The 12,338-nt window shown below is 41.2% G+C and overlaps 1 protein-coding gene across 6 annotated transcripts in view; it reads left to right on the top strand.

The window, feature by feature from the left end:
* Positions 1-12,338, top strand: part of PLXNA2 (plexin A2) — a 742,509-nt gene that overhangs the window by 720,976 nt on the left and 9,195 nt on the right. For all 6 annotated transcript variants that reach the window (XM_033917847.1, XM_033917849.1, XM_033917848.1 and 3 more), the window contains 3 exons: positions 2,101-2,200; positions 7,241-7,431; positions 9,438-9,607. In XM_033917847.1, coding sequence (XP_033773738.1) covers positions 2,101-2,200; positions 7,241-7,431; positions 9,438-9,607 — 461 coding nt within the window. The remainder of the gene's footprint in view (positions 1-2,100; positions 2,201-7,240; positions 7,432-9,437; positions 9,608-12,338) is intronic.

The following is a 12,338-nucleotide window of genomic DNA, read 5'->3' as shown; positions in this document are numbered from 1 at the left end:
ATACATTTTTTGTCTCCACCACCTCCACAGGTAGGTCATCCCATGCATTCACCACCCTTTCCATGAAAAAGTATTTTCTGAGGTTCCCCTTTCACCTTCATCCTATGCCCCCTTATTCCAGTTTTCTTTCAATTGAAAGAGACTTACCACATGCACATTTATGCCACATGCTACGTAGGTATTTAAACGTCTCTATCATATCTCCCTTCTTCTGCCTTTCCTCAAAAGTATACATATTGAAATCTTTAAGTCTGCCCTCATATGCTTTATGACAAAGACCTCTGACCATTTTAGCAGCCTTCCTCTGTACCGACTACATCCTGTTTTTACCTTTTTGAAAGTGGGGTCTTCAGAACATGTACACAGGTCTCAACCAGGGGCATCTTAACTAGGTTCCACAAGTATTTGTTTGCATCAGAACTTTCTCACCAGAATAGCTCAAAAGGTTAATCGGATAAATTAAGAATTTTTTGCCTTCACTGGGTATACATACGATAGAATACTAGAAACCCAAACTGACTTTAGGTCAAGTGCATTCAAACACTACTTCAAGGTATGGATTAATTGAAACTATTGATGGGTTCCTGATGACTTACATGTGCACTTAATCCATTCAAAAGAGATTCCTTTCTAGAGAAGAAAAGCAACAGCGACTTGTGGCTTTAGTTACCTGAAATGACATCTAATCTCCTTGATTTTAAAGAAATGAAAACCAAAACGGACAGAAAGAAAAGTCTACACTGATTGTGAAGGAATCCACTGAATCTTAATGAATCTATTAAGAAAAAAAAAAATAATAAAACCTTCCCAATGATAAGCAGATTTATTGGGAGGGTAAAATTAAACACCACCACTTAAAACAGCTATAATAGAATCTCATTAGTGCTAATATTCATTTATAGCTTGACTTTCCATAATTAATCCTTTTGATGTCACGGAAGGACAGACAATATAAGGTTCTGAAAGATGGTTTTATTGCTTGTACAGCCATAAATCAAACTTTTAAAGTTCATAAAACTTGTTAAAATAAAAAATGGTTTAATAAGAATGCTTTATGGTCCATAACATTATTATAGTCTTTTTATTCGCCTTGTGTTATGGCTTTAATTAGATCATCCACAATCTCTCGTTCTTACTGGATAGGACGTAATCTTCCATCAAAATGATCAGAATTGTTCTCTACGCATTGCTTCTATTCCACCCTTCTCAGCCATCGCAGCAGATTGGATTGAACTGACACGGTATCTCACAATCACACGACAGCCTTTGCCTTGTGCCTTGCCATGTTTAAACTCGGAGCTCTAGTGAAAGATTAACCACCTTTGCGTCCTGAGGCAGCTTATAACTAGCGAAACGCCGGCCATCGTCGATGTGCGGTGTGCTTTTTGTTTTCCATCTCAGATGAGTATTGCTCCACGGTGACTATTTGAGCATTAGCTGCCAATAGACATTTATTTTCCTGGTAAATTGGAGACCTCTTTGGTTTGCATTGCACAAGGCTTTCCCTTAGTGAAATATTAAACGAGGAGGTTTTTTTATGCCAGTGATTTAAGTTTACCCTGCTTAGCCAACACTTGTTGACAACTGTAGTAGTTGGTTTGCTGGAGGAGGGGATCTGAGGCTTTTTCCTACCTCGTGGTAATTTGCACAGTAAAAGTCTTTTGAGTTGTTCATCCGGAGGTCTCCATTTCTATCTATATTTCCAGTGAAAATATAAGTATTTTCCAAATAGCCCCGTTTGTTTTGCATGATTTATATGTTTACTGTGCTGTGAACTTTTTTGAGAGTATGGTTTGATATATAAAACTACCGCCATGAAGTTTGTGTGCACTTTAAGAGGGGTTGTGTTTATCTGACACCAGAAGGGAGGACTCTCGACAGTTCCTGTATTATTTTGACACAGAGCCCCATTATGGATATATTAATGGATGACATGGTAGATGTAGGTGTGTAGTTAACATCCAGTTGTATGAGTTGAGGAATGTCCCATCTTGGCTCCATGTCTGAGATGGAGAAAGGTTAACGACCTAGCAACCATTGCAAAGCAATTTAGAAAGAAAAAGGACAGTGTCTTATTGTCATCTGTCCCATCTTTTGCAGGTGTCTGATCGGTCACTGGTGGCCCTTGTTCCAAAGCAAACTTCTTCCTACAACATCCCTGCCTCTGCAAGTATATCCAGAACGTCCATCAGCAGATATGGTAAGAAATTGTTCCATTTCTGTGCGCTCTCAGGCAGAATTTAGAGCTTCACAAGGAGGGTAATTGGGTTTTATTTGATAATGTATTAACGGATGTGTAAAGGTTGTTACTTTTTAATGTATATACCAGCTGTTACCCGCTTAGTAGATAAGCAGGATAGAAATTTTTAAAAGAAATAAATACATAATTCAATAACAGGATAAAAGGGTAATCAGGCAACTATTTTAAGCCTATCCTATAAACAGAAGTGAACATCTGCTTGCACAAGTGACAGGGAGCATGCTTACATGTATAACATGATCACCTACATCAGTCCTGTGTTTGCTGTAAGTTTCCACGCCTGAATGTTACAGAACACACATAAATTATAAAATACTATATAATTTACACGTGTTTGCACATACCACCCATGCTCACCTAAACGCTGCCCATCGGCAAAGTACACACCACCAGAACACGGTGCATGCTTTTCTGCTACTCAGTATTCTGTAAGAGGTCGTTTATGTGCAAAAGTGGCCACTAATGCATGTATGTGACTAAAATACCATCACCTTTACATGCATTCCTGTCACCTAAAACTAAGCAGCTCCCTAATGCTCTTCCTCCCTTACTGGACCTGCTGCTGTCCTAAGTTCACCGGCTAGGCTAATCATGCTCTCTGCTCCATACTGATGAATTTATGGACTCAAAATTCTTTGGAGGAAAAGGCGGGAGAGGGGGGAAATAGATTACATTACATTACATTACTGATTTCTTTTCCGCCTCAACCTTGCAGTTCTGGGCGGATTACAAAAGAGACTTTCCAGAAGAGTTACAAGAAGAATGGCGTAGTATAGTTTAGGGAATGGAATACGGCAAGGAAGATTGGGATATTCCAGTGGATATACAATTCGGGATGCTGTACAGATAGGAGATAGTGCAGTTTCAGTATATATACAGTTAGAGAAGCAGTTGACAAGCTTGGGCTATGAGGGGAGGGTAACTGGTGAAGGAGGGAGGAAGGGGGAGTTACACTAAGGGGAATCCATTTACATCCTACGTGATGTAAATGCGCATGAGTTGAGTCTCTTTTATTTGAAAGGAAGCTCTGAAATGAGGGCATAGGAAGAAGTTAAGAGGTGATGGGCTCAGGAGTAATCTAAGGAAATACTTTTTTTTACAGAAAGGGTGGTAGATGCATTGAATAGGCTCCCGGTAGAGATGGTGGAGACGAGACTGAATTCAAGAAAGCCTGAGATAGACACGTGGGATCTCTTAGAGAGAGGAAGAGATAATGGTTACTGTGGATGGACAGACTGGATGGGCCATTTGGCCTTTATCTGCCATCATGTTTCCATTATCTGCCTGTATGCAAAGCTTTGCTTGCCTGTCATATTTCTGAACCAATTGCCAAATGCAGGGAAGAACCTCCAGGAGGGCTTCAGGCCCCATCTCACAGAAGCACCTTAATTCCAGGAACAGCTCTAGCTTTGTAGCTCTGTTAAAAGCAAAGACAAGTATATTTGAGAACCATCTGCGAGCTGAAACCTCTTCTGACGCCTTCCATCAAACAGTCTTGGCACAGTGCCTAGTGAGAAATGTAGGCAATTCTTCAATGAAAGTCATTCAGAGTATGGAAGACAAGTCTTCCAAAGCCAGATGCTGGTTAATGAGCATTTTTCAACATAGAATCCCCCACCCTTCTCTTAAAAAAAAGAACAATGAAACGGAACAGATTTTCTCTGTGAATAGAGCAGAATGTGTAGGTAGACTGAATCTCTCATGATGACAGCTTGGTCTTCCCCCCTTTTCAGGGGAGCAGAGGAAGTAGGAAGCTTTACGAGCTTTAGTTGGAGTGGGGCTTCGATGACAGCTTTAGTAATTGGAGAACAAGGCCAGTGCCGGGTAGACTTCTATGGTCTGTGCCCTACATTATCTTGTTGGGCAGACTGGACAAGTCTTTAGCTGTCGTCAAGTGTACTTGAATACTGCAACGCTCTTTCAGCCAGTGACATAAGAGAATTATAAACTGCTAGAAATTCTGACCTGGATTCTAGAAAAGGCACCATCGGCAAAGGCCACCAATCACGTGATGGCGCTGTAGGCCAGGGCTTTCAAGGTCTACCTTTCCGTCACCTACCTTTCACGTGAATTGCCGTTTCTGGCATTAGCCACACCTACAGTGGCATTAGGCTGCGCAAAGTGCCTCCGTAGCCATGTTGCAGGTACTGTTTTTAAAGGCACCGGTAGGCACGTACATTTTTTGTTTTAAACTGCTTTTAATTTTTTTTAAACAGCCTAGGTTAGGCGCCCTAATCGCAGACACCTGGTGACACCTAATTAAATGCACGCACAACCCAAATTGAACTAGCTTATAGGTTCAATTTGGGCTGCACATGAAATTTAATTAGACGTCACCAGGTGTCCACGATTAGGGCACATGCGATGCCTGTTTATAGAATCTGGCCCAAAGTGCTTAGGGTGTGCGCACGAGTGGAGCATGGGTGTCGTGGCTCACTGAGGTACACCATCTTGTGCCAGCTATTGACCCATCTTGCTTAAATTCAGCACGCCATTGCAGCTTTGCGCTAGTATTCTGTTAAACGTCTTAGGTGCGCCCTAAAGCTGTTCTAGGTTTGGTGCTAAGCCTGCCTCATTCTGGTGCCAAGTTATAGACCTTAAATTTGATTCGCTGAGTCACAGGCAGCCAGTGTAATGACAACTGCATCAGAGTCATCCAGATCCTGGAGTCTTGTGAGCTGGGCTGCTTGTTTGTGACTCTTACGTTTTTAGATTTGACTCCTGAGAAAGGTATTTTTATTTTGCTGAAACAAGGCCCGTGTTGGGTCATTTTTATTTTATACAACATCATTTGATTTCTATCCTGAGGGTCACTTGTGACTGTACACACCTTTTGTGAATTGTTTTTAAGTTATTTGAATGTTTATTAAACTACAAACTGGTTCATCCGGTATCTTTTTTTTCTGTTGTTTTGATGGCAATTGAGCATGCCATTGATTAAAATTTTTTTTTTAAATCAATCAATTAAGAGTTGTAGGCTTATTAACTGTGCTACGTACAACTAGTCTCTTTCATGTTTAAGTTATCTTTTGGATATTTGCATATTTCTAATAATTATTTGTATACTTTGTATATTTATTTTGAAAAATAAAAATTTTAATTTAAAATTTTTTAAAAATAAGATTTAAAAATGTTGTGCGTGGAATTCCACACAATGCCTAAGTTGAGGCAGCCTCAGATGCCTCCTGAAAACTAGGCCTAAGTTTACCATGCCTAAGGATTCCAGAATTTTCCACCTGTGTATTGTGAAGTTCATTGCACTGGAGACTAATATAACCAAATCTGGCCCTCTTATTCTCTTGGATCTGACATGTCTTAGAGGTTACCATTACCATTGATATCATCTGTGAGAAAACAACTAAGGGGAAAAGCCCTTCCATAGCAGCTTGAACCCCTAGCAGTAGGTACTGCAAGACTAAGTGCCAGCGGTGCCATTTTGAAAAAAGCAGCTGTCGGGGTTCTGCGGGGAGATTTTCTTGGCAAGTCCCAATAACAAAATTGTGAACACCTCCTTGAGACTAGATGGGTCAGACTAACCAATTAATCCTATAACCAAAATCCTTGACGTCACCCTGGACCGAAGCCTGACTTTTGAAGATCACACTAACGCTCAAGTCAAAAAATGCTTTCTCACTCTATGGAAACTTCGTACCATTAAACAATACTTCGATTTCTTTTCCTTTCGACTGCTGGTTCAATCCCTGATGTTAAGTACCTTAGACTACTGCAATATTATTTACTTGGGATCTCTCAAGAAAAACTGAGAATCATCCAAAATGCTGCAGTCCGTCTCAGTTATGGCCTCAAGAATTCAGACCATGTAAGCCTCTATTCCAAAAAGTATACTGGCTGCCTGTGGAAGCAAGGGTCATTTTTAAGTTTGCTTGCCTTTGCTTCAAAACCATGACAGGTTCATCCTCATCCTATCTGTCTCACCAATTCAAATTCCCAGACAAAACCAATACACGCAGTACCTACTTGTTCGCTTTTCCATCCCTAAAGGCTGCACCTACAAGAGATACCTCGATAGAACATTATCATTCCAAGAAGGCAAATGGAACAAATGTTTAACCAATTCATCTCAAACGCACTTTTGTACCAAACGTTTAGGAAGTCAATCAAAACTTATCTCTTTGACAAATTTCTCTGACCCCACTTCAACCTCGACGTACTTCCAAAACACTTCCGGATAAACTTGACTAAACTTAACATGCCAATGTAATTTCGAAAGTTCTCTGTAATGTTGCTGTCTGTATATAGTCTCTTCCCCTGTAAACCGCTTAGAACTGTTTGTGGTATGGCAGTATATAAAAATGAAGTTATTATTATTATTATTATACATGGGTCTTGGGAGGAGACTAGGAATGTTTTGGAAACGGGAGGGGTTTGGGACAGGCTTACAGTACATTGGAAGGTGATTGTGTCAGGCCCACTAGATCACCGGGGATTTGAGGTCTCCCCAAGGAAGATTCTGGGGGACCTCAGATTCCCTGTAATTGTGTCAGCAGCAGCACAAGGGGGAGAGCACAGCAGCACAAGGGGGAGAGCACTGTGAATACAGGCCAAATGTACTCAACTACGGCTTAGGGCCTTATATCACAAGGTATTCATGCTTCACTAGCTTGGAAAACTATTAAACCTAAAATGTACTTCTTGCTTAATCGGGGGCCAGAATATGCATAATTTAGGCCCTGCCTGTGAAGGATGAGCCAATGAAGCAGGCTTATGGGGCCCTGAGCCAGTGCCTTACCTGCCTCATGTATTAAAGCCAGCAAACAGAATTCTTTGGCCCTTTGTTTCATTTCATAATTACATTTGCTGCAATATTCAGATCCATTTGGATGTTAATCACTGATGGAACAGATTAGCCTCTCTGGTGAGCCTCTGGCAGATGTATACCTTTGTTATCAGGTGTTGGCAGACAGAGGTTTCAGATGCTTTGTATTTTCTCTCCCTCCCCATCCCATTCTTCACGTACAGACTCTACGTTTCGATACACAGGCAGTCCTGACAGCCTTCGATCCAGGGCGCCCATGATTACTCCCGATTTAGAAAGTGGTGTCAAGGTCTGGCATTTGGTAAAGAACCATGACCATGGCGACCAGAAGGAGGGAGACCGGGGCAGCAAGATGGTGTCTGAAATCTACTTAACCAGGTTGCTTGCTACAAAAGTAAGCCCCAAGCAGATTACAGTATCTGCATAATGTAGATTTTGTCATTTAATTTCTACAGTGTAATTGATGGTTAAAAGTTGCTGAAATGTGCAATTTAGTCCACCTTGTATTCGGCACTAAGGAAAGTATTAATACACTTCTCTGGCCCATATGTTTTACTATTCGTTACACGAGGGCTGATTGAAAAGAAATGAAACTGCCTCTGTTTTTCTTTCCAAGAAGTAGATGTACAATGCTGTACTGATTCTTGTAAAACTCAAATTATATGCAAAATCAAAAAAGGATGTGCCACACAGACTCTACCTCAAACACTCATAAGTGAAAAACATGTACTGGGCACCCAATTTTATCTTGTGGGAAAAAGACCTCAATATAAGCGCTCACTCGGTTAGATTACCATACGAGCTTATATCATTACTGGTCTTGTGAATCTCATACATCGACATTTCTGACCTGCAGTTGGGCTATCGTCGTCTTCATTGTTGGGTTACTGCGAGAGGAAGAACTTTGTACATTTCAAAATGGCAGATGAGGAAGACGCGTCTGTGAGAGTACACAACATGGCTAATTGTCACCACCATATAAGTGCCCAAAACATTTCAAGAGTTTCAATCACACACCGCTGGCGTACTCTCACAGGCGCATCTTCCTTTTCTGCCAGGACGAAACATATGAAGTCTTTCATCTCAATGTAACCCAACGATGAAGATTGCGATAGTCCAGCTGCAGGTTCAGAAACATCAATGTATGAGCTTCACAAGCGTTTCCTCATCTACTTCTTGGAAAGAGAACAGAGGAAGTCTCATTACTTTTCATTCAGTCCTCGTGTTACATCGTTAGAAATGTCTAAAATAAATAAATCTGTTGGGAGCCCACTCTCTTCCTGTTGTCACCACTTTACAATTCTAGCAGCTGCTTGATCTTCAGTGGCAAAATACCAACATCTGTGCCATCTTTTTTTTATTTTTTCATTCTTTATTGATTTTTAATCTAAAACAGTGTCATACAAATGAAAGAACAGTAGGTATTACACACATTACACTAATTTATGTTCAGGTAACAGATATCATTCAAGAATTTCAGTTTCTTACATATAACAATAGCACAATATACCCAAATATTTATAATATAAATGAAGAATAAAGTTACCCAGGTCTCACTATCCAATATTTACTCTCCTCCATCCCACCCCCACCCCCCACCCCTGGATGTGTAAAGATCTGTGCCATAATTTTAAGCAAAGTTAAAAGCGAATTTTCTAGCATAAGTTGATATTTTTCTCCTGCACTGAAACCCTTTAGCGGACTTTGGTTAGCAGGTTAGATTCATTGTTTTTACAACTTGTTTCCTTGAATTTTTATTTTTTTTTGTCTATTTTATAAATGGAGTATGTTGATTCCATTTATATTTTTATTACCTCATCCAACTTTTCTGTTTAAGTTATTTTGCTCGATATAAACTCGGCATTAAAGACAAAATGATTGAAGACACAATTATTTGATAAATTTGTATCTTAATGCATTCTGTTGTCTTTTAAAATTTTATGCATTTCCTATGTTTATTATCTGATGGATAGAAGGGGATAGATAGAGGGTTACATACAGGTTCTGGACCTGATGGGCCACCGCGTGAGCGGACTGCTGGGCATGATGGACCTCTGGTCTGACCCAGCAGAGGCGCTGCTTATGTTTGTAGGTATTTTTCGCTGCATGTTCAGTTTTACTTGTTGTGAACCACCTAGAACCATTCCTGGTCAGGCGGTATATAAAAATAAATTCATTATTATTATATTTGTTCTAAAATTCTATTGTTTGTTGTGTTTACTGGAACCCACTTGGGTCCTTATTGGGAGTTGATGGACTGTAAACGGTGCATTACATTTAAGTGGAGCCCAGAGACCTCCACGTCCTACCTAGATCTCTCCTAGAACCTTTGACCTAGAACCATCCTCTTCAGCTTTGATGTTCTAGTTCACTTTTCAAATGTCCATTGCTCCCTTCCAGGGTACGCTCCAGAAGTTTGTTGATGACTTATTTGAGACGTTGTTCAGTACAGTGCATCGAGGAAGCGCTCTCCCACTAGCTATTAAGTACATGTTTGATTTCCTGGATGAGCAAGCAGATAAACACACCATCCATGACACCGATGTGAGGCACACTTGGAAAAGCAACTGGTAAGAAGTCTGGATGTTTACTGGGACCGGTGGTGTAGTAAAGGGAGGGGAACAGACTTCCCCAGGCACTGTCTTTATGTGGGCAATGGCACCGCTCCACCTCCCCACACCACGTTTGCACCCTCCCTTCCCCGCTGCCCCTGCACCTCTTTAAATCTACGCCAATGCAAGCAACTACTCTGGCCTGCTGCTCACGCCAGCCTGGCTCCCTCTGAAATAATTTCCGGGTCACGGGGCCAGGAAGTGGCGTCAGAGGGAAAGCCAACGATAAGAGGCTGCTCGCACTGGCGAAGATTTAAAGAGGAGTGAGGGGGCAGGGAAGGAGGGCACGAGCATGGCGTGGGGGTGGAGATGAGGGTGAAGGTGGTGCCACCATCCCAGGCACCTCCTATCTTCTTTAAGCCACTGACTGGGATAGCAGCTAGTCAAGATAAACTGAAGTGGGACCTTAGTCTTTCTAGAGTCAATTGTGTGTGCTACACTTTGAAGGGAATGTACTGTTTTTGTGCAATCTATGGACAGAGCCAGAACTTATCTGGGTACCACTGATATTCAGTCCCAGTGCCAGAGGAACTGTTCTACTGTCCTAACTCACTAGGATACTTAATCAGTGCCGATACCCAGATATCAGCTGTAGTTGGGTAAGTTCTGGCAGTCAACTTATACCCTGAAATTCAGGGCCAGTATTGGGGTATGTCCCAGTGCTAAATATCCAGCACCAAATGCAGAGTTTAAATGTTGGTGGTGGGGGGGGGGATAAATGGAAAGGCTATTTCTCTGGATTCAAGATCAGGCAGGTGCGATAGCGTGGATTGGCATTTTAGGAAGAATGTCCAACTTGAAATGCAGATGTCCAGGTCAGGAAATCACTGGTGGTGCTTATATTTTAGAAACAGGATTTGCCAACTTAGAGCCTTTTAAAAAATACATTGGGGAACTGGATATCCAGCACTGGTTACATTCAGCATGAACTGTTTTTAACAACACGTAATGAAGAGCCACCTAGACATCCATGTGCCATGACCATGTATGTCTAGAATTCTTCAAACCCTAATACCACCAGACCCTCCCACAAATTAAAACTATTCTTCCCCTCGCTAAAAGGCATTTCCCATACAGGAAAGCTAGGGACATCCCTCCCCTTCAAAATCACTGAGCTCTGGAACAACCTTACCTCCCCTCTTCGGAACTTGAGCTCTCTCCAAGTTTTCCGCAAACATCTGAAAACCTGGCTTTTCTCAAAAATGTAAGCCTCTCTCCAACTTTGGCATCCCAAGTCCTCTAAATATTCTTCATACTTTGACCTCTAACTCTTTGTTGTAGTTCCTTCCTATTTCATCTACTGTAAACCGCGCCGAGCTCTACGAACGTGGAGATGATGCGGTAATCAAACCTAAGGATTAGATTAGATTAGATTTTATTACCATCAGCGCCAACAATTCCTGAAGCTGTCACAAAGCCTGGTACCCCTCACCAGTTTTGCTTTTGTGAGGGGTGGGGGGATACTCGGAGCACTGTTTTGACACCTAATCATCCAGGTAAGCCGGTCTAAATGCCAAAGTAGATGTAGACGTCCATTCCCCTTCGAAAATGGGGATTGGACGTGCCCAGACCACACACCCCTGCCATCCCTATCTCGGCTTTGTAATTGCATAAGTCATTGATGTCTAAATGCTGGTTTATAGACGTCTAATTCATGAATAACATAATATAATATAACATAACATTATACTTATAGACCATGTTACAAAAGATTATAAACATTAAAACATAATCATCTATTTGAATGAGTCAGCTAGTCAGGTATTTGGAGAAAAGACAGGTTTTTAGCTGTTTTCTAAAATGTCTGTAAGAGCCATAGTGCCCATCACCTGAAGGGCTGATGTGACAAACTGATGCATGTCTGCCCGGGGCTGAATAAAAAATCCAAATTTACAGTAGACCAAGAGCTGTCATTAGGGTAAAAGAAATGCAAGCAGAAGTTTAGCTAACAAAATGTTTGTGCCCAGATATTTTTGGCATGCCCAGCCTGTCATTTGGAAATGTGGAAGGAGTAACCACAGCTTGCTTCATACCGTCAACAAAAGGCGGTTTTTTGCAATTCGGATTCTCAAAACAATGGGAACTATTAAATCTTTGTGTATGCTGTTATTTGAGGATTACAGCCCCACAGGCTGCAAGCCTAACTCACAAGGGTTAGCAAAATACAAGTCCCTTGCCGTTTCAAAAGATTATTTTTATCATCTTCTTGTTAATAACTGCCGTGGATTCAAGAACAGGATTCCCTGCAAGGTTCCTTCCACTGGAGAAAGAAAGGGGGGTGGATATGAAAGAAATTCTTATAAAAAGCTTTTCAGTGGAAAATTAAATCATTAGTAAGGCAAAAATCTGAATAACAAATGAAATTATATAGCTCTTAAAAGCCTTACAGTATGGCAAGAAATGACTGTGAATCACATCAGTTTCTACAGTACTAACCCAGCATCTCCATCCAGGGGCAGATTTAACAAACATTGGAGAGGATTAAGCAGCTGATACCGAATAGGGAGGCACATGATTTTTTTTAATAGGTTCTGGAAGTGTTCTGTTCTTCTATACTTTAGCCCCAAACACATGTCCACATCGCCATTCACCCCAAGAACCAGAATAGGTTGGGACTTCCCCCACTCCCCGGGAAGGATACCTTAAACCTGTTAGCAATTACCTTGTGTTGGTACGGTAGGGAATTCTA

The sequence above is a fragment of the Geotrypetes seraphini genome, chromosome 13, assembly GCF_902459505.1.
Source record: "Geotrypetes seraphini chromosome 13, aGeoSer1.1, whole genome shotgun sequence".
Taxonomy (NCBI): Eukaryota; Metazoa; Chordata; class Amphibia; order Gymnophiona; family Dermophiidae; genus Geotrypetes; species Geotrypetes seraphini.
Note: the sequence above shows the minus strand (reverse complement) of the source record. Positions and strands in the feature narration are given on the sequence as shown.